The sequence below is a fragment of the Drosophila nasuta genome, chromosome 2L (genome assembly GCF_023558535.2).
Source record: "Drosophila nasuta strain 15112-1781.00 chromosome 2L, ASM2355853v1, whole genome shotgun sequence".
NCBI classification, from domain to species: domain Eukaryota; kingdom Metazoa; phylum Arthropoda; class Insecta; order Diptera; family Drosophilidae; genus Drosophila; species Drosophila nasuta.
Window position 1 is genome coordinate 3405999 of NC_083455.1, and position 27881 is coordinate 3433879.

At 39.0% G+C, this 27881-nt stretch overlaps 3 protein-coding genes across 3 annotated transcripts; 1 reads left to right on the forward strand and 2 right to left on the reverse strand.

Moving 5' to 3' along the window:
- Positions 1–6206: 6206 nt before the first annotated feature.
- LOC132788264 (uncharacterized) lies at positions 6207–8944 on the reverse strand. Its single transcript, XM_060795600.1, has 5 exons — positions 8763–8944; positions 7110–8572; positions 6980–7044; positions 6862–6921; positions 6207–6800 (listed from the first exon to the last, which is right to left on the reverse strand). The coding sequence occupies exons 2-5, from the start codon at positions 7294–7296 to the stop codon at positions 6405–6407; spliced, it is 708 nt and encodes a 235-aa protein (XP_060651583.1). The 5' UTR covers positions 7297–8572; positions 8763–8944; the 3' UTR covers positions 6207–6404.
- Positions 8945–9845: 901 nt separating this feature from the next.
- Positions 9846–10952, reverse strand: LOC132788275 (uncharacterized). Its single transcript, XM_060795611.1, has 2 exons — positions 10703–10952; positions 9846–10635 (listed from the first exon to the last, which is right to left on the reverse strand). The coding sequence occupies exons 1-2, from the start codon at positions 10874–10876 to the stop codon at positions 10267–10269; spliced, it is 543 nt and encodes a 180-aa protein (XP_060651594.1). The 5' UTR covers positions 10877–10952; the 3' UTR covers positions 9846–10266.
- A 1096-nt stretch (positions 10953–12048) lies between these two features.
- On the forward strand, positions 12049–27222 carry LOC132788253 (tyrosine-protein kinase Dnt). The gene is made up of 4 exons (XM_060795587.1): positions 12049–12557; positions 24858–26037; positions 26124–26420; positions 26510–27222. The coding sequence occupies exons 1-4, from the start codon at positions 12389–12391 to the stop codon at positions 26619–26621; spliced, it is 1758 nt and encodes a 585-aa protein (XP_060651570.1). The 5' UTR covers positions 12049–12388; the 3' UTR covers positions 26622–27222.
- Positions 27223–27881: the final 659 nt, after the last annotated feature.

A 27881-nucleotide genomic window follows, 5' to 3' on the forward strand; every position in this document is an offset into this window, starting at 1 on the left:
TATTAAATCTTAGCAAATTATTTATGGTCAAAGTTCAATTGGGTCTTAACTAAAATGCGCACTCGTATGTTCAAGCTTTTAACAATTTTAGTAGGTTTTGCTTTTTGTTTATTTGGTTCAATTGGGAGGGCAAATTGAGAGCAACATATCCGAATAATTTCTGCATCACTAAATGCCCATAAAAATCAACTGTGTATCGTATGTGTGGAGTTCTATGGAGACATCCATGCAACAAACTGTCCTGCAGATGGGGGGAGAGAGGATGTGCAGCGAAGCATAAAATCGCAAAAACAGCACTGAGAATTTCAGAATAGACAGAAAACCCCCAAAACTCCAACCGGACAGAAAAAGCATCGAATTGAGAAATAGAAAAAGAGATATCAGAACTGGACTTTGAGTAAATTCCTTGGGAAGATACCCTCGATAACGAAAATCAGGTAAGCTGTGATAATACTTAAGTACGGGAAATAACTTTGTGAATTGAATTAAATTGAATTTTGAATAATCTTTTGAAGGTGTAACATTTTACTCAGTATACCCTTTAGTTGGGGATCACTTCGAATCCGAGGGTATCCGAAGAGAGGCGCAAAAACTGTTTTGATGTTGGCGCATATAAAGTCGCTAGCATTTTTATGAGTCGTAAATCGAAGCGATAAAATCACACGACCAAAACAGAGGCCAAGCAGCCAAAGCCATCATGGACGCTAGGAGCAGTGCACTGTTCTGGCCTGGTCAACTCAGACTAGACTATGGCTGTCTGTCCAGCTGTTCGTCTCATAAGTCACACGATAAATTTTGCAACATTGCGCTAATGACAACAACAGCAGCTTGGGGATGAGAAGAAGATGGAGAAGGAGATGGAGAGTGAGTTGGTGTTAGCAGCAGTTGCAATCGCTACAAGTCGAAATCCAAAGTCGGCGCCATTTTGCGACGGAAGTTCATTATTGTCAGTGATTAATGACAAAACAGATGAAGGGGGATGCAGAAGGAGGTAAGAGTCAGGAGGCAGGGAATGGTGGTTGCCTCTGCGGATGCCACATAAGTTAGCCAAGCAAATGCGCTGACAACGAGCAAACGTTGTCCCAGTTGATGTTGCTGTTCTTGCTGCTGCTGTTGTTGGCAGTCGTCTCTCGGTCTCTCGGTCTCTTTTGCCAATGACATTTATGGGTTTACTACTTCCGGCACAGCACTGAAAAAGGGGGAACAACAAAAAAAGAAGAAAGATGCGTGCTGGCATTAGATACTGGTTGGTTGGTTGCGAGCTGTTAACATCCTTGAATGCCACTGAGTCAGTGCGTTTGTCGAGTGTGTGGAGCGAGTGCAATGCATTGCCTCAACTGGCAAAATGATTAGCGCGTTGATTTGGCAAACGATTGAGTGCAAAATTGGGATAAAACAGATGCTGACTGAGTGCGTGTGGAAAAGGGTGCGCAAAGGGGCAGCGGGTGCAGTCGGTGGCAAAAACACTCAACTGAAGTCGACTTGCTGCCAACTTTGTCCTTGGCTCTGGCGTTTCAACTATGCAGCATTAAGCACCATTGACAACGGCACGCACACCGGCTATGACGAGTTGCACGTTCTCTTTGCTGAGGTAGGACTGCGATACACTGTAAACAAATCATATAGTGAAATTGGTGAAAGTAGACTCAATCTCAATCATAGTTGAGAGAAAGAAACTTTTTGATAAGTAACGCCATATTGACACAAATCGATAATAAAATTCATAATTCCATTTTACTCGGATTTAATGCAAATTACAACTAATTATTATGTATTATGTTTACCATTTGAAAGCAATGGCTCTTGAATACAGAATCAATCTTAAATTAAAATTTTTAACCAGCGCAATATTCGAATGATATACATTTCAACCACACAGTGATAGTAATTTAACTTATAAGAATTTGAAGTACAGTATTCACTTTTAAATTAAAACTACTTTGTTTTTACGTAAAGTGTTTCTAATATATGAAAAATTATATATATATTATATATATAAATATATATTACATTTTTCAGCAATGTACAAAATTTGCACAACAAATCTAGCGGGGTTTTTGATTATTTCTTATCTCTATTCCATTTTATAATAACAATGTGCTACGAAAACAAAACGGAATATGAATACGAAAACAAAACGGAATAACAAAACGGAATATGCAAAAAACTGTTATATACTTGTAGTATGTGTAGTTTTGCGGTTGTCGCACTGCTATTTTAAAGACTACAGCTACAACTTAACAGTTCAGTGTACTCTGTTATTGTTTAAGTATAAGCTTCAAAAACTTCAATTTTAGTTACAGCTAATTCCATAGTGTAAGATTGTACTATACCTACTATATTTAGTATATGTGTATTAAATATATATATATATTTAATGTCTACATTTATTAAACTGTGCTGTTCATACAATCAAAGTGATGGTTTATCATGGGTTTCTATTATTATTACAATTAATTACAAAGAATGGATACAGTATGTACAAGTACATCATAAAATAACAATAAAAAAACGATATATACTAGTTTTAGTTTCCATTTCAATATTACAAATTGAATGCGTAAAGAATTTACTGCAGGGTTTTTGGCAGTGCACGATAGGGTTTCGATGGTTCCGATGGTTCCAACGACAAGTGAAATTAATTTCAAACAATGCAGCAAACAGAAGACAAGAGACAAGAGACAACACGGAGGCAGCATACGATGACAGCCAAGCAAATTAAATAAAAATTCCAACACGCAGAACAGAGCAGACATTGAGCAGGAGCTGGCAGCTGGATCAGAAGCTGGAGCTGGAGCTGGAGTTACTCCTTATGCTGAAGCAGAGAAAGTCGAGGAAGTTTTCATCATATGGCAGACCGTCTAACTGGCGCTACGTGCCAACACAACAACAAAAACATCAACAACAGCTACAACTTGAGCAGCAAGAATAAAATTGGTGGCAAGCTACTGTCGACGCGTCGTGTCGCGTCGATTCGATGCAAATAGCTGGCGAAAAGCCGTTAAGAGCTCCCAAAACAACAGGCAACTTGTCGAAAATTATTTCATTTTAATTATGCCAAAGGGCACCCAGAAGAAGCCAACCTAACAGGAAAGGGAATGGGAAAGAGAACGGGAATAGGAACCGAATAATGCTGCAGGACGTGCCAAAATGTGGCGCCATTTTGTATGCACAAATGAAATCACGTCACCGCCAGCTGGCTTCTCTCTTTGCCTTCTTCTTCACACACCTCTCTTCACCTTTTTATCACTCTCTCTCTCTCTCTCTCTCTCTCTCTCTCTCTTATTCTCTTGTTCTCTTCTTCAGACACCTACTACTTGAGTCGTCATTATCAATTTAACTTAATTGCCGACAACATCGCAAGTCGCGACGCAATTCGACGCGTCGTCTCGTGAGTAGTCACGACTCACGAACCGTGATGACTCGTGGTTGTTACACATTGTCAGCGACTGTTTAAAAGCGTTTAGTCCAAATCGATTTATACTACACTGACGCATCTGTGTCTAAAGCATTGCTGAATTATTCAATTACATACTTGTCACATTTTCTCTTTCCGGGAAGTGCAATTTTCCAGTTCCTAAATGGAATTACAATACTGCGAATGAAATATTACCTGAAAATATGAAATTTTATTTGACAATATTTAAATTATTTTATAACTTTTCGATAACTTTTAATATGGCTACATAATTTAGGGAATAGGATATCGTATTATCATAACTATAATGAATCGCTCATGATGAGAAATTTTTAAACAATTTCAATTTCAATGCAATGCAATGAAAGTTCAGTTAACGGGTCAATTAGTAACAGTATATAGATATATTAGCCATAAAAAAAATTTGCTTTCGTGTGATGAAAATGTTTTATAATTTGGAATTAATAAGTATTTTGGGGATTTACTGGAGCTGATTTAACTTTGGTTTTTGCCCCTCTTCTCTTCTTCAAATATAATATGGCCGGCGGCTATTTTATTTTTCTTACCCCATTGTCCCCCTTAGATTGGACTTGCATATTGATGAGCGTGTAAGTGATTTTGGTCTCCAACAAAGAATGTAAATGTCCTTTAAACATGCAGCTGTCACGATTCTTTTGGAATTTCCTTAGGCATATTCCGGAAGTTTACGTAAACATACATTATATTATATTATGTGACACAAATAGATTTGTCACCATTGCGAATGAATAAGAAAACAACTCTGATAATATTTATAGCAAAATATTATTATTACTCACAGCACAATTCTACATATGAGGAGATTAACTTGGAATGCTCTAAATAAAAAAAAACTAATGTTGTATTCACTTTTATAATGTGAATAATACCACCAAATAAATAATACAATCGCATAAAAATAAAAATACAGACCCAAAAATCGACTTCTCTATATAGTATGAATGTATTTTTTGTATATAACTACATAGCATACAATGAATGTACATTTTATCTACTTTATAATCCACTCATCCGCTGTCGTTATAAACAGAGCTTTATTCAACTAAGCGCTTATGTATTTTCTAAATCCATAAAATTTGGCATTTAAAGAGTGGATAATATTGTTCGCGGACTACACAATTAAAGTGGTATCCAAAGAGTACAGCAGCATATTTGTGATCCATTTCTTTATAATCCAACTGCAAACTTGAAAAGTGATTGGCTTCCTGGACTCAATAGAAAACATCGTTTAACACCATACGTAATATAGGTGCGGTAAAGCTGTAAATCCACGAACTCAGACATAGCTGATAACTAAAACTTATCTTTAGTGCAGAAACCAATCAGACTATACAGCAGGAATTTCATTGGACAACAATCGAGCACCGATCACGCCAACTTTCCCTTTTCAACAATGGGTGCTACCTCGTCGACCCCCGCGCAAACAATAATTAATATGCCAAAAAATAACGATCCTAATATTCATCAACAACCGCTACGATGTCCGCAATACGAGTTATATCTCCTTATTGTTGTAATTGGAATGGTAGCCTTTAATTTGCTGCTTACATTGGTTGTATTGTGTAAAAAATCTATGAAGAAAAGATATATGGTCTCAGGCAAAAAGCAAGATAATTTTTCAACCGCCTTAAATGATTTTTAAATGAAAATTAAGCCAAGATTTGATTGTACATCTTATTATAATAAGAATTTTAAATAAAATTGAAAGTAAAGACCTCTCTTACCTCTCTTAAAAAACTATAACATATAGACATAATATGGAATTCACAGAATGGGCCAGGTTTTTCTTGAAGAAATTTTAGCGAACCAATTAATTCATTATTTCTAGCATGAGCATATCATTTAATCGTAGTAAATTAACAGAGGACTAATAGGAGATTTTCTAACTATCTTTAACAATTAAGAAAGCTTCAATCGTGTGTACTTGACTGTGAAAAAAGAAAAAAATTCGCTACATTTGGTATACCGAAATACCTGAAATTGTCAGTCAAAGTACTTAAGACACAATTACAGTACATGTGTTTTGCCATACAGAAGTGTTCCTTAAATAACTTCAACAACTTGTATTTTATAGTGTAGTTATCATTGTCTGTATTGAAAATCTGGGCTTCAAGATTAAACTTGTTATTCGATTATTATTCGATTTGTTGTGGCGTAAGTAGGCGTGACAAAAATTGGAAACAAATTTGATTTGTATGCAAGCATTACAAGTGTTGCTGATTTATAGATTTATCTTGTATAGTCTCTGAGATCCAGTGTTTCATACGGAGAAACGGACAGACATACGGACATGCCTATATAGCTTCGGCTGTTGAGGCTGATAAAGAATTTATATACTTTATGGGGTCGAAGGTGTCTCATTTTGCCTGTTACATACATTTCCTGAAAGTACAAAGTTATAAGTCCATAAACCATATTCATAAATATATTACTTTATTATCTTATCTCTTAAGCAAAGGTAACAGTCGGGGCAACAATTACAAACGGAATCGATACTTTAATATTATCGGGCGAAAAATGTTTATAAATTTAACGATCACATGCACATTTGATGATATAAACATTACAATACGAAAATCTATATAAAAACTTTTAATGCAATATACCAACGTTAAGATCTGATCTTCTGAATGTATGTATTTTTATAGCTTTTGGAGAACTTCAAGCAGTTAATGAACTTAAATCAAAATTTTTGTAAGGGAGGTTGGATTAAATATATTAAATGATTCAATTTAGAAATCGATGAATGTGAGTGAATTCTTGAGTAACTATTGCTGACTTTTAATTTTAGTAAAATCTAATCTATTTTTCAATCGAGGCTATTCTAGATTCTTAGTAAGCTTATGCAGTTGCCAATTAAAATCAAGGTGATTGTATTCTATAATTATATTGTATTAATCATTTCTATGAAAGCTCTGATTGCATTCTCTTTGTTTATATAAGGGTTTCATCGTTGCCAGGGCAGTTCGCAGACAAAGGCCATTTGATGTTTACAATTAGCTGATCGCATAACCAGATCGGCTTTCAAGAAGTCGAGGTAAACACAGTAACCATTCGGGTATCGTTTGCTTCCGCCATCTGGATCATGCTGAAGAAAGTTGGAGTAGTTCATGGGATGGAGTTCGTTGAGCCAGTAAAAGTTCTTCATGCTGAGATGGTCGAATACCTTGGCAGCCAGATTACCACGATGTCCGCCACTCCAGAAGTGCGGATGAGTGTTGGCATGGGCAGAGTGGAGCATAAAGTTGGCCAGGTTGCGCATCTCCTCAGCGGATTCGATGCTCACCAAGCGGGCATTGGAGTCCATTGCCTCGCACGCGAATCCCGCGTGCAACCAGTCTAGCTATGAATCAGATTGGAATCCAATTGGACATATAATATATCGAGCTACTGACAAGACTCACCATGGCTGGCACACTGTATATGCGACCCTTGTAAGACACCTTATAGTACTCATAGGTGGGCTGTGAGTTGGGAGACAACATCAATGATATAGTTCGGGTAAATCGTAGACATACCTACTGCCTTGTTGGTGGAGAAAAAGTAGCAGCTACTTCCAATCTCAACAAAGGGTTTAATGCAACGAGCTAATTCCAAGTGTATCAAATCAGAATGAAAGCTCTAATTCTTGGGGTATATGCATTGAACTTACGTTTCCAGAAATGCATATAGATGATGGCATAGCTGGCCAGAAGTAAAAGGGCTAGCAACATAGTTTCGCAGGACTTTCCCATCTTCGACTTGAACACAACACTAAAACTGCAATTAAGCAGTTTCATCGCTTTTATAGAACTCGAATCAGCTTGAGAGAGAAATTTAAAACCGGGCAAACGTTGCATACAAACTGTGATATGACTTTCAATGGAATTGTACTCGATTCATTTGTTTGAAAATATTTTAAAACTTATTATGTTTATTGGTTAGACTTTTACAATAATGTTTTGGTCATAAGTAATTAATTGTATACTCTTTAGTGAGTAAGCTATGTTAATGAGCAATTACATCAGTGAACTTTGAACTTTGATAACGGATTTTTTTCATATTTCTTTTTGTCAGTTATACGCTTGCAAATTGTTTTTGTAAAATGAATTGAACATAAGAAACAAGCAATAACTGCATTGCATTCGATATATCATATTTTTGTTTGTTTTCGTATTTTTGAACACGTGTACAACGTTTTGTCTGCACACTGAAATCGCAGTGAAAAGTGACGAAAATATTATATAATATAATATTATATCACAATAGATGCAGGACAGCGAATAATGAGTCGATTTGGCTTAAAGTTTACCATTACATTTAGAGTTAATTTGGTGTCGTTCCTCAAACGAAACTACTTTTAACTGATTATTTGTAATCAAACTCTGGCTGAATGAGATTCCCTGTAGTTCTTAAAATGGATTTAAGTTTGGACTTGTAACACAATAACATACCAGGAGGATACTCAATATCCGGTACAAAGCACTTTGCTGCGGATATCAATCCGTACTTTAGCTTGTTTTTATATCTACTACGAACAATTCATTAATCTTGTAAGAAATTTTGACAATAATTTTGTAATGTGATTAGAGAAACGAATTTCTATTTGAGAATTTTAGCAGTATCCAAATTACTTTTCTCGCTCGTCTTTAACTTATGATATTGCAGACGATAATGTGTGATCACTTTGGTTATAAATTTCGTTAATATAAACAGGAATACACTAAAGAATATTAACATAATAATAATACGCGTTTCGAACTGACGGAAACTGGCCTGCGTATAATCCCAAAAGGTTGTCTTTTCACATATATAGTATTTATTATAGCCCCACGTTCGGATCATATATAATTCCGAATCTATCAGTTGTAGACTCAAATTACAATCGAGAGGAGGCGCATCGCCTGCCAGCCACTTCTTGTAGGTTAAACTCTCACCCAGAGCATGCCATTTGAAGGGATACTCGCTATTGTAACTGTGACCCGATGTGGAAAAGATACTACCATTCGCATACCCTTTCGACGATATGTAGATCTGCAAGAGCATCATTTCCTCGGCTGTCTCGACAGAAACCAGTTCTCCACCGTTTTGCCAACAACTTCTACGCGCATCGAAATAATCGAAAATGTTTTCATCCTAAAATGGATTTGATTGAATTTACTAAGCAGTCATACTATATGAGGTTCAAGTCAGTGCGTTTAATTTAACTTTTAAATAACAAATAACATTTATTAATGTAATCAGATAAAGTTTTGAGTTTAACTTGAGACCAAATTTTTTTGGACTTGGTGAATTTTGGTTTATTGAACAGCATTCGCTTACTTACGGTGTGACCAATGCCTATGAAATAATAACCTTCGCCAACCTTCTCATAGCTAAGGCAATTGCATATTTGTAATCCACATAGTAGAAGGGTGAAGCAGTCAAGGATCTTTTTTGTTATTCATTTCAATTCGCACACAAGTAGTGACTTTGTCTGCCTCGGACTGTAATTCAACTGAATTGCAATATAAAATGAACTCGTCACTTATCATCGAGTAGAGTCCATTTGCAACACTCTGATAATGTTGTTTTTTTTGTTATTTGTATATATGTATTTTGTTATTTGTTTGTATATAAGCCAGGGGAAATTGGAAATTTTTGATACACGATTGAAGGATACCAAAAAATTCCTTGTTCAATTGTAAAGTACAATATAAATAAAGTCCATGATCAATATTCTTCAAATGTTCTTTGTTATGACTGAATGACAATAAATTGATTGATCAAACTTATGCACTTATCATAAAATAACAACTTACAAATACTACTCATTTCTCTAACAATTTAGCCCTAGGTCTTTTAGACAATAGCTCAACTTATAGAAGACTTAAAAGATTTCACATTCTCGATCTCCCTGAAAGGTAAATTTAAGTAAACAAGAAGTTATATTTAATAGCAGGTTTCACTGGAAATCTGCTATTCCTGTTATGTAAATATTAGTCATAAAATTTACTTATTGTCTTAAGACAGATTGTAAATAAAAATTAACTAAAAAAAGAAGAAAAAAAAAATTTCTCTAACATTTTTAATCACGTACTTACAGTTATACTCGACAATATCACTGACAATAATATTGTCGAGTATAACAGCCTTATTTCCGTTGATACTCGTACTGGGGCTGATAAGGACTCTTCGATATTGTTGTCTATTACTTTATTAGGTACTTTAAGCGATTGCAATTGAATGTTATGTCACTTTGTGCCGGCATGAAATGTGTGTAAAAGGGAGAAGGAGACATCTTCGACCCTATACAGTAGAATCCGGTTATAGCGACTTTCAAGGGACCGACGATTTTACGTCGTTATAGCCAGAAGACTGACTAACTGTTCGTAATAGGGTCTTAAAATAAAACAAATTAATTTTTTAATCAAAACAATATATATAAATGGCAATAATTTGCTTTTATTTAAAATGGGTAGCAGGTATCTCACAGTCGAGCACACTCGATTGTAGCTTTCTTACTAGTTTGTGTATTTTCGCGGTTTATAAATGTGTTAAATTATAAAATGTACCGCAATATTTGGTTTTTATTTAAAATGTGTAGCGTGTATTTCACTGCAGGGCACACTGTAGCTTTCGTATTTCATTTTAAACTGTAGACAGAGTGATTCAACAATAACAGATAAGACGCAATTTGCTATATTATTCCGCGAGAGTTTAGATTAATACAAGGCGACAAGACTTCGTTGACAACATGCTGCAGCAACATGTTGCCGCAACATCTGAGAGTAGCTTTAGCAACTTCAACAACTGTTGGGTATCTGAGCAGTCTGATCTCCGCTGGGCTTTCAGTGCATCACTGTAGGCTCGTTGACGAGCAGCTGCTCGCATATGTCGACTGCGTGGGCGTGGCAGGAGGCGCTGCTCATGTAGAGCTGCCCGGACTGCAGCGTGAGCAGCATGCAGTTGAGTCCCATGCGGGGCGTCGGCTCATCCTCCAGCCAGTTGGTGTAGTTAATGGCACGGGCGCGTCCAAAGTAATTCCAATAGAACTGCAAATCGCCGGGCCAGCGATGTCCGGCGCTCCAGAATTGCGTGCCGTTCTGGAAGCCGCTCTCGTATAGATAATTGGCCAAGACGTGCATCTCGTCCTCGCTCTCGAGGCACACGCGTGACGTGCGCTTGTCCTGGTAGCAAAAGTTGCTAAACGAACTTGGCTGCAGACAAGAGTTGCCACGTGTCAGTTGCAATCAAATCTGGTTCGCACATGCCTCGAATACTCACCAAGGGATCTTCGTCTGCAATGTAGTAACAATAATTCTGTTGCACCTTTTCGTAGGGCACCTTGCAACGCATCGCCGCCGCCAATTGCAACAGCAGTCCAACTCCAAGGCAGATCTGCCCCAAGCGGCCTCCCAAGCGCTGCCAGCTGCCTGGCATTGTCAGTATTCTCAGCATTGCCAACAAACTGCACTACAACTAGTATTCGACCAGTTGGCTTATCACTCGCAGCCCAACGTTTGCTCCGATAAGCCAACAATATGTTATAGTAAATGTGCAAATATGTTAAATACTTAGTCTCTCTCTCTCTATCTCTCTCTTTCTCGATCTGCACTTCCATGATCACTTTTTAATAGAGTAAGGTATATTAATTTGCAAGAATAAAGCCAATAATTACTCTTCCATGTCTAGATTTTTTTAATGGGTCCTCTTATCATTCAACAATGAGAGGATATCCATTCGCATAGTAGATTGCAATTATTGTTACCTTACTCGTTAACAAATTATTACTTACGAAAAAATGCATGCAATTGGTCAAGTCGATATTTGTTTATATCAATAGTGTCATCAAAAGCGGTTTCTGATGTCAAAAACAAACTGTCAAGACAACTCTCTGAACTTATGAAGAATTCTCTCAGGTCTACAGTGATCAGCACAATAAAAATGATTGCCTTGATGAATGTAATTTTTAGCGCCTTCCTACATACATATTTTCCCTTCCAAATATTGTTTCCTAATTATTTACCTAAAGGATTTTAAATAAAACTTTTTTACTCGTTCACATCGATAATACTGTATTAAATTAACTAAATTTAATAAATAGTTTTAATGATTCATATCTTTCCCGGATATGTTTTGTTGATTTTAATTAAATTTCTCCTTTCGTCTTCATAGAGTCTTCATAGATTCCACAATCCACAATTCTACGATTCCCCTACCAGCACAAACTGTTCTACGCTACAACGTATTTGGTTTGTGGCCTTAACATTTATTTGCGCAAAACACACACCAGATGGCGCGTGTATTGCCCAGCTGCTGTTTTCTCGTAAATACTGTTAACAGCTGGAGAAAGACAGTGCTGTTAAACTTAAGAGAGAGGTGTCGTTTCCTTTAGCATTTAAAAATATTTTTCTGTATTAAGCTAACTGTATGACAGCGTAGTTGAAATTTCTTAATAAAATGTTACTTTAAGCAAATTGAAAATTAGTTACCCTTACTGTTATTTGTGCGAACACTCTGTTTAAAAGCGGCGCGCCAAGCAAATCAGCTGTTTCAAGTCTCATCGAACAGAGTGCTAACATTTTCACGCCGACTCGCTGTTACCTAAAACATTTTGCGTTAACAGGCCTGTTATTCACGAATTTTCTGTTGAAGCGTGTGGTTGTTGCGGCCGGTGTATGCGTAAAAATAAAAACCAAAAGACGAGAAAACGTTCAAAAAACGCGTGTAAAATTTTCTAAGATATAAAATAAATCATTTGTGATAAGTGAAAAAATGTTTAATCGACTCGTGTGCTAACAAATTATCACTTTTCGCTTAACCAAGCGACGCGACTGTTATTCTGCGCTGCGCTCTTCACTGTTTTCTCTGCGCGTGTGCTTTGCTTTTGTATTCGTTGCTTCGCTTGTTTACGAATTTCTGTGTGTGCTCATAAATGTGCAAAAACTAGGAAAAAAATACAATTGTTGAATGAAAATGCCAACAGCGGGCTGTCAAAAAGCAAAAAACATGTTCAAGAATAACAAAAAAGTGTTTCTCGCATTGCTGACGCTGACTGCGCTGCTTCTACGTGATGGCAGCGGCGTCGCAGCCCATTTAAATGTGTTTCTAAATCCTGAAGAAGTGATGCGTTTGCTTGGTAAGTTTTCTTTTCTCCCTCTCCCCCTACAGCATAGCTCAATCAAAACATTTTCCCGATAAGTCGCGCCCTTTGTTATTGATTTCTCTACCTAAACAACAACAATGCAAAGCAATTGAACAATTAGCGACGTTCCATTTGTGTCAACCAATTATGTGGCAGCTTCAATTTACGATTTACCATATAAAATGTACAATTTTGCTTCCATTGAAAATTGAAATGCTTTTCAAAATATGTAGATTTGTTTGCTTTGGCTTAATTTTAGACGCTCTTGCTCTCTCACTCTTTGCTCCACTCCTCACCCAGATTCGGTATCTCGCTCGCTCTCTCATGCATGCTGCTGATGCCGCAGGTGTTGTTAAACAGTTAAACAAATAAACAAACAACAAGCAAAAGCAGCAACAACAATACTGTTTCTGCTTCTTCTTCTATGTACATAACTTTCAGTTGCTTCGTTAAGAAATTTTACGCTTCGTAAAAAAGAAGCAGCAGCAGCGACAACAACAACAACAACAACAACAACAAATTTACAAGCAGCATTAAATTTATTTCACTGTCAGGGAATATTTTTGAATATTTCTTGGAATTGAAATTCCTCTACCCAAAAAAAAACACACACACAAGAGACACGCAAACGAGATGACAACGCACAGGCAACAGCAACAACAACAAGAACGACAAGAGCAACAAACACCAAGAACAACTGCATCGACTATGGAACAGGCAAAAGCAAAGGCAAAGGCGAAACGTGACTTGGAGCAGCCGCAGAATCGTAAGACGTGGAGCGGTGGAGAGGGCAAAAAAAAAAAGACAAGAGCAAGAGAGGCTGCCAGAGAGAGCAAGGCATAGCCGGGAGAGGGCAACAAGAGCCAACAAAGCAGGCAATGTCGTCAGCTGTGCGTCTGTGTTCGAATGTGTGTGTGCGTGAGAGCCTTTGAGTTTTTGTTGTTGTTAGTGTGGGTGCAACTGCGCACAGTGGGCGCTAAAGGATATATACATGTTGGGGCATTTTTCAACTGATTTTATAGAATAGCGAATAAAGCATTTGTTACCAAATAAAAATAATTTTATTATACTATGTCAGCTTTGAAAGTAGAAAAGTAACAACTTTTATAATATTTATCCAGCATAGAATATGCTGACATTCGTTCTTAATTCACAATTCTTTTTTAAAAAATTCTCATGGGTGTATATAAATTTTCCGCAACTGTGACATATATGCAACGCCTGCAGCTTGGTATTCGCATTTTTGGCAAGTCGAAAACTTGTGTCGCCCACTGCAAGTGATTTTATTTGCTGTAGCAGTTGTTTTTGTTTTGGCATGTTGCCTGCTTGTTAAGTTTAGATAGAAGTTTTTTCACCATTGCCATGTGTGGGAGCTGAATTCTTTTTTTCTTTTTCAATCTGTCTTCTCTCTTGCTCTTTTATTTTGTTACCGCCAACGACGATGCGCATAATTTGCGTATGCATTTTGAATTTTGGGGCGTGAAATCAAATATGCAAAATATCGTATGTTTGGATTTGAATTCCGATTCGGATTTGGATGTGGATTTGGATTTAGACTGTGGGAGCAACGATTCTATGTGAAAGAGTGGTGAACGGGAACTGTAGGCGATTTAAACGCATTCCGAGTTTGCTCATTTACAACGATGCGCCGCAGTTTGTTAAAAACACAGCGACTAATTAAGACTAAGTTGAAAAGTTTTCAACACTGTCTAACTCACTCTCTTCTTTATCTCTCTCTCAGCTCTTTGTCGTGCTCATGCTTTGCTTTTTTATTTTTTGATATATGCGTGCAATAAAGAAATGCGCTAGGCTATAAATCAATTAGGCAGCATAATTTGCATTTGATTTGTGTGACTTTTGGCAAAAGGGGTTGACTGAGGACCATCCCGTGGTCGCATTCATATTCAAGTTGAAATTTATCCGAGGCTTGAATAAATTTTTATTTGCATTGCATTTTTATAGGAGCAACGGGAGAGCAGCACCAACAACTCATCCCAACGGGGAGTCATTCCTCCGTCTGCCGCCTTTTGGGGTTTCATTTTAAAAGGCCTTAGTCATATGTCTGTTATATGATAAATACGATATGTATGTATGTAGAAAAGTAGCCGGGGATATTGGGCAGGGCCAACACGATCGATCGTTGCTGTCACTTGTTAAATATTTCATTTGATTTTCTTCAATTTTCCCATTTGCTTCTTTAATTTTATGAGCCTTTTGCTGCTGTGACACGCTTTGGATATTTTATTATTTAAATTGAATTTTAATGCCATTTTATTTTGTACAATTTTCGTAGTTTTCGTTAGTGTTTTTCTTTTGACAGCTTTTTATGACTTTAACGCTTTGGAATTTTCCTTTTGTCTATTTCAAATGATTATTTTTATGAGCCCATTCTGCGCTGTTAAACTTTGTGTGCGTTGCTTTAATTTTATTGCGCATTTGCTGCCTGTTAATGAGAAGTTGAATTCAAAAAAGTTGAAAAGTTCATCGCTGGAGCTTTTCGTTTCTGCCTCTTTCTTTGACAAAGGGATAGACAATCTCCTGCTTAAAAGCTCTCAGTAGCATTCAGCTTTTGACATACGTTGCTCTCTACCAGAAGTTCTTGTGCTCTCTCGCTCTCTTCTGTTTGCACTTGCTTGGCTTTCTGGTGGTGGTGCGAAATCTGACACGCCCACCGAGCAACGCCTGTATCTCAGCTTAAATAGTGATCGATTGGCGCAGCTGCTAAATAACAGCACAAAGCAGAACGACAACAACAACAACAACAACGAGTCGAATGTGTTAAATTCGCCACCAACTGTGTGAAATAAATTAAGCTCAGGCCCCCCCAAACAGCTTGAATGAGGCTTGAAATACGGCTAGAGTATTCAGCGTCTTCTTTTCTATCTTCTTCTTCGTTCTTCGTTGTGTCGCTGGCCAATTTCCAATTTCTATAAATACGATTTGCATAAATATTGAAACCTTTTCTGTTCGTTTCGAGCAGTTTAAAGTGAACCGCGACTGAGCCGCAGAGATGGCAAACAAGCTAAAAGTATCTGAAAGATACACAACGACGATCTGCTTCTGCTACCACATTTAGCACCTAGCTTTGGCACGCTGCCTTTACGAGTATCTGTGTATCTTCTCTGTGTATCGTCTTCATAATCTGCCGTTTGGCCATAACAAGCATGCAAGCATACAATATTATCGTCTCGGGTTTATGGCTTGTTCTTCGCGCTGCTCGCCGAGATCATTTTAGCTGATACTCGCGTTGCCTTGCCAGCGCAAACAGCTTCTTTTTTCTCCTTCGCTCTCGCTCTCGCCTTCTGCTTCTGCTTCTCCTTCTCCATCTCCTTCTACTTATGCTTGTCGTGCTAAATGCCTTCCACGAACTGCCAACCGATCTCTGGGGGCCAAAGTTGTGTTAACGGTTTGTGCAATGCCCACGATATGATCAGCAGATCAGCAGCAACAGCAGAGAAGCCGTTGTTTTGTTGCTCTTGTGGCATGATCTATATTTTAATTGGTCGCTTGCTGCCTCTTGCCTGGTTTGTCTGCAATCTCTACTTGTACTTCTTCTCTGGGCGCAGCTGTGAGCTTCTGTAATGAAGTGGCCATTAACTAATGAAGCTATATGGCCAATACGAGTGCTACCAACAGCCAATTTACGATGAGGATCTCGTGACACTCTATAACCATGTCTCGCCTTACTACGTGAGACTATTAACAGACTTTTTGTTTTGTAGTCACCTTATTATGTTTTATGATCTTGCACTGTTTTTACTATTCTTACCTGATTCCAAATATTACTTAGGATTCACAATAATCTCGCACTCTCATTCATTAATCTTTGTAGTTCTGCCATAAATCTCACACATCCGGTTAAGTTTAGTAATTAATTCTAATAGACGTCTCGCCTTACCACCTTGACTTGCGATCATCGATGCGACAGTCGTTATCGGCTTGAGTTTTGTTTTTATTTTCGTTTGGTCAACCGAAACGTGACTTATGGAGATTTGTCCCACCGCCATTGAAATCTCCACGATTTGATGTTCAATCCATTGATAATGCTAACCGATCATATTGTGGCCTCGTCGGCGTTATCGATTACAATTTGATGGGCATTTGACAGGTCATAAAGATTCATTATTTTCGAGTCTCATATTACAAGCATGTGTGTCATTGGAGACTCTCATTTTGTAATGAGGCGAGGGTCGTTTTCCATTGCAGTGTGGGTTGTGACTGTCTGCGTCTCTGTCTCTGTCTCTGTCTCATTCTGGCCATAAACCGCCATAAACTTGACTAAGCCGAAGCTTAAACTGATTCAGTGCATGGCCTGGCCATAAAAACTATAGACAAACAAGAACGATTATTTGAATGCGCTCTGCCGAACCATTGTATACTTTATACTCGGAATAACTATTAAATTTATTATCAGATTGTTCTGAAATATTCAGAATATTTTATTCACCCACTAAACTATTGCTTGAAACCAAAAATCACGGCTTTAGCATTTGAAATGTGTTTGTAATTCGTTTTTTAACGACAAATACAAATTGAGTTTCGTGAAATCCTATTTGAGTTATATTTTTGTAGAAGGTAAAGGGTATTCAATCTGCATTTAAATAAATGAAAATCGCATAAACCGATTGGGCAACGGCGACTGCAAAACAAATCAAATCAAATAAACGCGAAATCGTCGATGGTAACGTTTACGTCAAAGGCTTAAAAAGCATCCGTCTGTTCCATTGACTCTGGCCGTTGTAATTGCACAGAGAGCAGTCTGCAGATGGGGAGGTGGGTTTGGAGGGATGTGGTTATCAGTGCCGTTGCACAGAAGCAGCAACTTGCTACTGTCAACTGATAACCCCGTCGGGCAGGCTCCACGTATGCTGCATGTCAATAATAAATAAATTCCATTGTTTGCCTTACTGCCTGTCTCTTTATTCCATATACGATACGTATATATGTATATGTATATATTGTATGTATATATGTATATGTATATTACACACAAACCACACACTCACACATTCATATATGTAGTTTACAACGCAGTGCAAAAAGGAATAATCATATTTACATTAAACAAAAACGGTGACAAAGAGCAATGAATGAAATTTCAATGTAGCACAGTGGAGCATCATCATGTTTTTTATTCTAGCTGACTCGGGACACCAAATAATACAAACAAATATCTTTTAAACCCACTACCCATAGGGTATGATCTCACAGACTATAAAAGATAAAGCTATATAATTTTTTTTTTCAAATTTTTGCCACGTCCGACCCGGCAAATCGAAAAAAAATCAAATACCAAATGTAATTTGGAAGTTCGGTTCGATCTACGCCACACACAATAAAAACTCCACTGTTTATGATTCCTGAAAATTTGGTTTTGGTTTGGTCTTAGTGGCGTTGGTTCACATTCTGTATGTATATTTTGTACTGTATGGTATATTTTGAATGTAGTAGTTCATCGATATACCAAATACCAGACTTCTGCATAAACTGCCTGGTATATTTTAAATGTAGGCCTACAGCGATATACCCAATATATACACTTCGGTACATTTTAGTCTTTTTTTGCGGTATATTTGTAGAATATGGTTTTATTGAGAATAGGTAGCGGGCATCTTACTTTCCTACATCTTTTATTTATCTGAAGTTAGGTTAAAATAAAAAAAGCTCTTTACTTTATTCAGAAATAATTTCAAATACTACATAGCTTCATTCCCAAATTTCGATTTGAAATAGTGCCAATTTTAGCCAAATTGTTGACTACGAGAGTTACACTGTGCGCATCATTCGCTGTCGAGTTTATTTCCATCATTCCTCATGAAGCAAGGCGGGGCGGGACGGGGCGTGGCTTGGCAGCTGACAACAGCGAATCCGCTCGTAAGTAACAACTGCAACTGCAACTGTAAAGGGGCATAAGAACAGCAAGTTGCCAGTTGCAAGTTGCTCTCTGTGGCAGCCACATGCATGTACACATGCATCTGTATCTGTATCTGTAAATGTATCTGTGGCTGTTGTTATGTTTATTGAGCTGTACGAGTATGTTTATTTGGGCCATGCACTGTGGGAATTCGCCAGCCAGGCAAGGCATGCAACAAACCATGGCAACTTGCGGCAGCAACATGTAAACTAACTTGAAAGCAGCTTGAGAATGGAATACGTACACTCGGTGAAAGAATAAAATCATGCGTTTGCATTGGCATTGTTGTAGTATGTAGCTGCGCAGTCCTCAATCTTGTGTGAAATATTTAAAAAGTTCACAATAATTTCCCTTGGTTCATCATAAATATGCTTCAAATGTAGACAAGAGAAGCCAGTTGTAAAATCCTACTTTGCTTACACAACTTGTTTTATGACTTTCCTAGTCCTCTGATCAATATTAATCTTGTTCACAACATCAAATTAGCTTTTGGCACATTTCTTAACGTAAAGATTCGTCGATTTGTTTTCTAAAGTTCAGTTGGCAGCTCTTGGGACTCAACACCAGCAGACTAGATGGCGATTAAGGTTAATTGCTATTGATTTTGAGCATTACAAACTTGGTCATAAACTTTTGTCAGCTAGTCAAAAGCGTCAAGCGAAAAATCTGAATGATTAATTTGAGCCAATTTTCAGGCATCGAGCCCAAAGGCAAACACCGAAAAGATGAGATGAAAACAAAGCGCAAACAAAGGCAACAACCAAACACAAAATGAAAAAAAAATATATGTAAGCAAATCTGTGCCAAATGGTTGCCAAGCAACTGAACAGCTGAACAACTGAAGAGGCTGGCCCTAAAAACATGGCTAATTTAGCTGGCACAAATTTGTTACAATCAAATCCGTAAACGAGTAACAAGAAACGAGAACGTTGCGCCTGCGGCTCTAAGAGCGGGAAAACACAGAAAAACAGTAAAAACAAAGCGAAAAATATTAGGCAAAGCAAAAGCAACAACAACAATAAGAAAAGGCGCATCATTTATCATAACGACGACGTGAGACAGCAATGGGGCCCCAGATCCAGCTACGTGGATACAAAAGGCGCAGATACAGATGCAAAGACCATAGATAGAGATACGTCTTGAGCTACAGCTACAACTACAGCAATAGATACGGATACTTTGAGTCAAAGCTCAAAAACATGTTAAATGTTGACATGTGGTAGGCGTTATGGAGGCGGGGCTGTGTAAGCTTTTAAGCGAGATTGTTGTTGTGCGTGATAAGCCCAGTCACATTAGCCTGCCAAGCTGACGGCAGGGGTGGCGGAGGAGGAGAAGTAGTGGGGGAAATGAACCTGGGGCGAGGAAGAAGCAGCTGCTGTGAAGGGCAGCGAATCATTTGTTTTATTTATTTTTCGATTTGGCCAGAAAATGCAGCAACTGCAGCCAGAGTGACATATTAGCCATTAGATGGCAGATGAAAAGGTGTTATACCCACTAAAAATACATATGTGGTAAAGGGCATATCATTTGGCCAGACTTTATAAACTAAGACAATACTAAGAATGCAATCCTTATATGTTTATTTTATAATCATTACAATGAAATTAATTTCACTTTTACTCCACTTTCAATACCCACAGCTGAGTCATGAATACCCTTTATTATATTTCCAAAGTATACAATATTCCATCAAGTAATAAACACAGACAGTCTAGATATGTTATGTACATAAAACTGGGGTTGCTTCTCGCACCTGTAATGGATATCTGTCCGTCGATCACACTGAATTTCTCATATCTTTCACGTTTTTTATTTGGCGTGAAGCGTGCACATCATTTATCATCTATTGCAATTTGATGTGGTGCATGATAATGAAGTAAGGGCTAGATAGGAATGTTTTTCGAGTGTGAGTCTGAAACTGTGCTTGCAAAACTCCCTCTCGAGTTGGAGTTGTGTCTAAATTGAGTATTTGGCAGGCTTAGTTCGCAGAGTTGACAAATGAATCGGGTTAACATATTCAGTTGGAAGTGGATGGGGGGAAGGGCTCTGCTTTTGGGAGTATTCATACTTTGACCTCTGCTTCAGAAATCAGCAAGGCGAATCGAGAAAACTTCACGAACTGCAACGCTAATTACAAGAAAATGGGAAAATAGCGCCAAAGCCATAGCCACAATCAGAGTCAGAGTCAGAGCTAGAGCTATAGTCAGAGCCAAAAGCCATAGAGCCAAAAACATTTTTGAGTGTCTAAAACGAGTTGGCAGCTTGGCAGTTGTCTATGTACTTGCAACTTTACTCCTTTGGCCTTAGAGTCCTCCACTGGATGTTGTGTTGTTGCCGCTTGCTGCCAGCAACAATGGTCACGACTCTTGGTTCGGTAGCAAGCTATTAAAAAATACTGCAACAACAGCAACAACTACAGCAGCAACAGCAATTGCAATAACAATAACATCAGCGACAACGACAACATCATGACTGCACGCTCTGCAAATTCGACATACGATATGGATACTCCAACTCGTACTCATACTCATTCCAGCACTCGTAGTCGTATTCACATGCACCCATGGGTCCTGCCTTGCTGCTCCTGCCACAGCTGAAGCTCGAGGCACGCCCCAGCCAAGGAGTTGCATCTGATACCAACAAGTCGACAATTTAAACACTCTTCCCTCATTTATTACAGTCAATAAAACTCATTTTATAGATGAAGTATGGTATATAGTTGGTATAAATTTGAGGCTAACAACAAAATACCTAATATAAGGTTTAATGGATAAATTCCTTTCAGTCTTCTTTTTTTTAGGATTTTGGATGTTATTTAATCGTTGCATATACATCATTTTTAAAAAATAGTACTATACTTTTATAATTATTACAATTGAATAATTATTTATCAATTGCATTCCCTTTATTATTACATTTCATTATTGTGTATGCTGAGTAGAAAGTTCGCTTAAAGAAATGTACCTTAAAACTCATAAAGATTCACTTATGGATAGATAGATTCACTTAAGCTGGCTAAGATTTGCACAATATCCCAGTACCGCTTTGTCTAGTCCTGTCTGCTGGGGCTAGAGTATACAAATGCATAAAAACATGCAGCCAGTTATGAACATGGCACACACAAAGGTTAAAAAAGTTCAAGAGCCGACGAGCTGGGCACATGCAAGTGACATTTGCTCGTGACATGAAGGTAGACGGCAACGTCGACGACGACGATGCCACTTCAAGAGTGCCTCGTTGGGCGCCTCTTGAGAAAGAGCCTCCAGCCTCCAGCTCATCCCTTTTGGGGAGGGTCTCTCTCGTCTCGTCTAATGCCGTTCTCTGCAAAGTGCAATAAAGCGGTAACTTTCACATGAGCTTGTGAACTGCGTCTTCTGCTTTCACCGCTCGTCCTCTCTGTTGCGCCTTCTTATGGCAATTCAATAGATGCCACAACTCGCGCAGTCAAAGGGTCAATGGAAGCGTGCGGCTGCCCAACTTGCCCCGCGGGGAGAGCCGACAGCGGGGAATGTTGCATTTGATTAAGTCATGGGCGCTATTTTTAAACGCTAGCGAGGCATTTGTCGCAGCTAGACAACGTGCAACATGTTGCACATTCGAGAGAGGAAGTCGCCCCTACAGCTAGAGCGACGCGACATGCTCTCAGTCTGCCCTTCTCTCGCCTCTCCACTCCATGTCACTGCCTCTCTGCCCACGTTTGCCGCCTCCTACTGTGGCCCAATGTGTCTATGGCTCTGACACAATTTATACGCGACTGTGTCGCCGCCAAGTTGAGACATTCCTCGCGGGGGCACGGACAGCACAGCACAGACAAAGAGAGAGAGAGAAGAGTGGGGTGAGGTGGCTGGCTGGCTGCATGCCCCCAAAGTTCTGGTCTATGTCAACCTACATGCTCACTGATTTTTATTGTTATTGCCAGTTGTCAAAGGAAGTGCGCTCCGCTTCTCTCTCGCTCTCTGTGCTGTCTCTCCCTTTCTCTCTGGCTCTCGCTCTCTGTGGCATTCCATTTTTCGTAAATTATTTCCTGTGCTTTTTTCCTCTTGGCTCCTATGAACTGTCTCCAAGTGTAGTTGCAACAGCGGGCGGTTCCGAAAGAGTTGAATGCACCACACAGCGAAGGCTTTCAGCTCCGCAGGTAGTTGGTTTAGCTATCAAATTATCAGTTGGCACTGTCCAAAAATGTGCCAAAAACAAGTTGAGAGATTATGAAGTCAAAGAACACAAACCAAATTCGTTTACATATTAGATATAGATAAAGAAACAAGAAAGATTTATAGGAAAACTACTTTATTTCTTGAGTTAATGACATAAAAATATCGATATCGAAGTGTTTGCTTTATAAAAGCAATAACTCCCTAGGAAGAGTAGTTTAATATACAGAAATGTTCTATAATATAATGAAATAATATGATCTAAATGTGTTTACATGTTGCACTAGAAATTTTTAGTGAAAACAAAGAAATATACGACAAATTGCTGGCCACCTTCTAAGTTAATGACTTGACTTAATTAATATCAATATATAAAGAAAAGTATATATAGAAATTAAATAATATGATCTAAATATGTTTACATGGTGCATTAGAAATTTTTAGTAAAAACAAAGAAATATACGACAAATTGCTGGCCACCTTCTAAGTTAATGACTTGACTTAATTAATATAAAAGTGTTTTATGATGCCACAGAATCTTTGAGAGAAGCACTCTCTGAAGACAGAAATGCCACTATAAACAACATACAATTTCTGTGGAAAGAAGAGTTATTTTTTCTCGTTTCATCAGATCATTATAATAATAATATTGAAATAGGCTTATGAGCAGTTCCATTAAATTGGCCTGAAGTGTGTCTGCGCGTGTGTGTGTGCGTGTGTGGTCTCTGGCGTCTTATGAGCTGAACTACATAGATTGGAAACTACCTGCACATTTCATAATCATTAACATAAACAACACAACAATCCATAACAATTCAAATCAGGGCCAGACATCTTTGGCAGCGTCTCGCATCGCATCGCAGTCGCAGTCGCTTCATTAACTCGATTTTGGCCACCACTCGCTGGCGGTTGGGTCAAACCGCAAATAAACTCGATGCAAGAATAACAACGAGAAGAGTAAGGCGAAGAAGAAAAAGAACAACAAGAGCATGAAGAGAACTAAGAACGAAGAGAATAATAACCGTCAGACGGTGGACAGCAGACGGATCTGAAAGAACAAATCTCAGACATGGTCATGGCTCATTTTCTGTGTTTGTTTTTAAACCTTTTTTGTTTTTGGTTTTGTTTTTGCTGGAAACCAAATCGTGGCCTGGCGACACGAGTTGTTGCTTGTTTTGTGTTACACATAGATCTTCATACAGATATAGATAGAAATGCAGATGCAGATGCAGATACATTTTCAGATACAGATACTGATAAACTCGAGCAATAGTTCCAAGGAATTCCCTAAACTCTAAACTCGGTCGCCCATGTTTATTTATACAATATCCAAATCGTTGCCACAGTTGATGGACAAACAAAAACAAGAATCTCAACATGCCTGATGAAAATTCCATCTAGATAAATTTACATGCAAAGTGCATGAGTTTGCTCCACTTACAAAATTGTTGCTTTTGTGTTAGTTGCCTCTGCACTCTGCACGTGTCGTAGATGCTTTTCATATTGATATCAACTCCTTTATTGTACGTACAAAGTTCGACGTGCTTTTTACTTTTTGCGGTCTTGCGAATCGCGTGATTCGCGTGTTTTTTACCCATGTTATGAATAGGTTAATAAACTTGTCAAACTCTAAACACAGCTAATATAATTGCGAGCGATAAGAAACCCACTGAAAAAAGAGGAGGTTCTTATAAAGGGGTTGCTTTTATACACCATAATAATAACGATAATAATCGGACGTAGAGAGAGTTAGTAAAAAGTCAGACTTGCAGATTTATTTAGCATTCAATTAAGAAATTAAATAGAATTATAGAATTCAAAATTGTTAACTTGAATGAAAAATAATGTACATCTATTCTATATTTAGAAGAATAAATATATGTATATATATTTATACGCTACTTTTATTAACTATCTGAAAATTTAGATCAAATCCATCTATCATAATTTCGCATCTGTAATTTTATAAAGTTGACCTCAGGCAATGCGAAAGTCAGAGAGGAGCTATCTATAAAATCAGAGTTAAGAGTTGAGATATTTATTTTTAGATTTTACCATTCGACTGTGGACAAAAGAATACACTTTTGCATTAAATTACGAAATTTTAATGAAAATAAATTAAAATGGGAATTTTTCAGAGAATCTAAAAAAGAATTATTGCTTATAGCACAAATTTTCTGAAATTGCATTACGATTACAATAATTTCCCTTCTTTAATTCTATTTGCAGGTGTCTCCGCCGAAGTCTACTATGTTAGGGAGGGACACATCAACAATTACGCTCTGAATTTCATTGTCCCAGTTCCAGCGAATGTCCAGGACGTGAGCTTCACGTGGCAATCGTTGGCTGGTCGCTCGCTTCCCTACAGTCTGAATGTGATGACCTCGGATCAGGAGGTGGTGCCGCGTCCGGCGTTGAATGTGTCTGGAATTGGTGAAATTCCCACGCACATTCAGACCTGGTCAGTGGCGCTGCGATGCAGTGGAGTGCGTGCTGCCGAGGTGGACATCACGATCAGTCTGGAAGTAATACTGAATCGGTCACTGAACAATGTCACACACTTGGTGTTTCGCCGCAGGAAGATCTGTCTGCTCAACGAGAACGAGGATGACCTCAAGCAGACGCTGGCCAATGATCAGGACGATCCTCAGTTGCTGGAGACGGTGCTGCCACCGCCCACGGGACTAATCACGCTCGTGGTGGGCGTGACTGTGGCCATGAGTGCTGTCTGCGTCCTCCTGGTGATCGCGTACTGTGTGCGAGGCGCGGCAGCCAAGCGGCAGCATCATCAGCATGGCGGTCAACCCATGCGCACGTCCAGTTTCCAGCGCCTAAATACTCAACCTCCTTGCCAATCCTCACTGGGCTCAGCCGCATATATGACGCCTTCGCTGATCGCTCCCGTTCATGCCTCGTCGTTGCCCCGGAAGGTGGCTGTGTCGGTGGAGCAGCAACAGCAGCCAGAGGAGCTGCATCGTCGAATCTCGGAGCTGACCGTGGAACGCTGTCGCGTGCGCCTCTCGAGCCTGCTGCAGGAGGGAACTTTTGGGCGTGTCTATCGCGGCACCTACAACGATAACCAGGATGTGCTGGTGAAGACAGTGGCTCAGCACGCCAGCCAGATGCAAGTACTGCTTCTGCTGCAGGAGGGCATGCTACTTTATGGCGCCTCGCATCCCGGCATACTCTCCGTCCTGGGCGTGTCCATTGAGGATCACACGACGCCCTTTGTACTCTATCCCGCGCTGAACAACACCCGTAATCTGAAGTTATTCCTCTTGGATCCCGCTTGTGCTCGCACTGTGACCACCATTCAGATAGTCATGATGGCCTCTCAGCTGTCCATGGCGCTGGATCATCTGCACAGCCATGGCGTGGTGCACAAAGACATTGCCACAAGGAACTGCATGTGAGTAGCACATCACAAAATACACAACGAACAGTTCTTTATGTTACGTTTTCTTCCCTCTTCTTTTACTTTTTCCCCCTGCTTAGCATTGACGATCAGCTGCGCGTGAAACTCTCCGACAGCTCGCTCTCCCGAGATCTGTTTCCAGCGGACTACAACTGCTTGGGCGACAGTGAAAATCGCCCCATCAAGTGGATGTCTCTCGAGGCGCTGCAGCACAAGCAATTTTCCGAGGCCAGCGATTCGTGGGCCTTTGGCGTGCTCATGTGGGAGCTGTGCACTTCCGCCAAGCAGCCCTACGCCGAGGTCGATCCCTTCGAGATGGAGCACTATCTGAAGGACGGTTACCGTCTAGCGCAGCCCTTCAATTGCCCCGACGAGCTGTAAGTACTTGGAACATGGAACATGAAAGCCTATTTCATTATACTCATCTGGCATATGTTTCTTCTCTTCTTTCTCCCTCTCTTTGTAGATTCACAATCATGGCCTACTGCTGGGCTCTGCTGCCGGGCGAACGTCCAACCTTTGCCCAACTGCAATCCTGCCTCTCAGACTTCTATTCACAGATCACACGATACGTCTAAAAGAGAAGGGCGAAAGTGAAGTTAGCGATGCGCACTTGCAAAGTGCGTGTCTAGTCCATTGAACTCATCGAATGGCCCTCGAATTCCTCATCAACGTGAAACCGTAGTTAGCTGATGTCCCACTTAGTCTGTAAACGGATTGTTAAACTGCCAAATCATTATATATAGAGTCTCAATTGAGCGAGATTACTCAGTGTATATATAGAGAAAAGAAAGCGACGATTATGTTCTAAGATCACCTCAAAGACTCACACACAAATACATATGAAGAGATATGCGACTTATAGCAGAGATTGCAGAGGTTTTTAATGCAAATTCCCCAAGAGTTTTTTACACACACGCAAACTAACAAATCTAGCAAAAGAACCTTAAACCGAAATCAAATATAGTGATATTTATCTTTACAATTATACATAATGTAGTTTACACATCTAGCATTAGGCGATTTTTAAGCATATACCATAAAAGATAAACCTACACATATTTATAAAGAACAACAAGCGCACAATAATATACATATACTATATGGGTAATAGAAATTTATATCGATTTATCGAGCACGAAGAACGTAAAGAAAAAAACGTAATAAATTTAAAATACTAAAAAATGCAATAGAACTTGTGTTTTCTTTTTTTATGGGTATAGTTTTATTACCAATCTTTAGTGCAATTCCCTATAAATAGGCCATTAAAATCGGTGAACCCGATCACAACCTGAATCACATTTCGGCGAAAAACCTTTGCTGGCAGTGCGGAAATTTATGATGTTGCCTGAAAATGTTCGAGAAGTGAAAAGGCGTAACCTTGGTTCTGACTAAGATATCCAAATACCAAGGGACGCAGAGAAAGAGAAGGAGATGGAGATAGAGAGGGAGAGGGAGAGCGAGTGAGAGAGACGGAACATTGTTTCGGTCACACAAATTAGCCATAAATTTTAATTTTACATGACAATGTTTTTTTTTGGGCCTGGCCTGAAAGACGCTAAGAGGATAAAGTTGGTTAGCGCCTACGCCCAAAGCAAGAAGACGAATCAATTTTGCTGTGGCTGGTGTCCTTGGCCGCACACACACACACACACACACATATGAGCAGCCATTCACACAGGATAATGGCAAGATGAGCGTATATATATCTTATGTGGAAACTGCGAAAAGTGCGCTAAGTAGGTGAGGTAGTCCATATGTGTGAGTGCATGTGTATGTGTGGTTGATTCGACAACACATGTCCTGCATGTGGGTGTGTATATGTGTGTGTGTGTCCT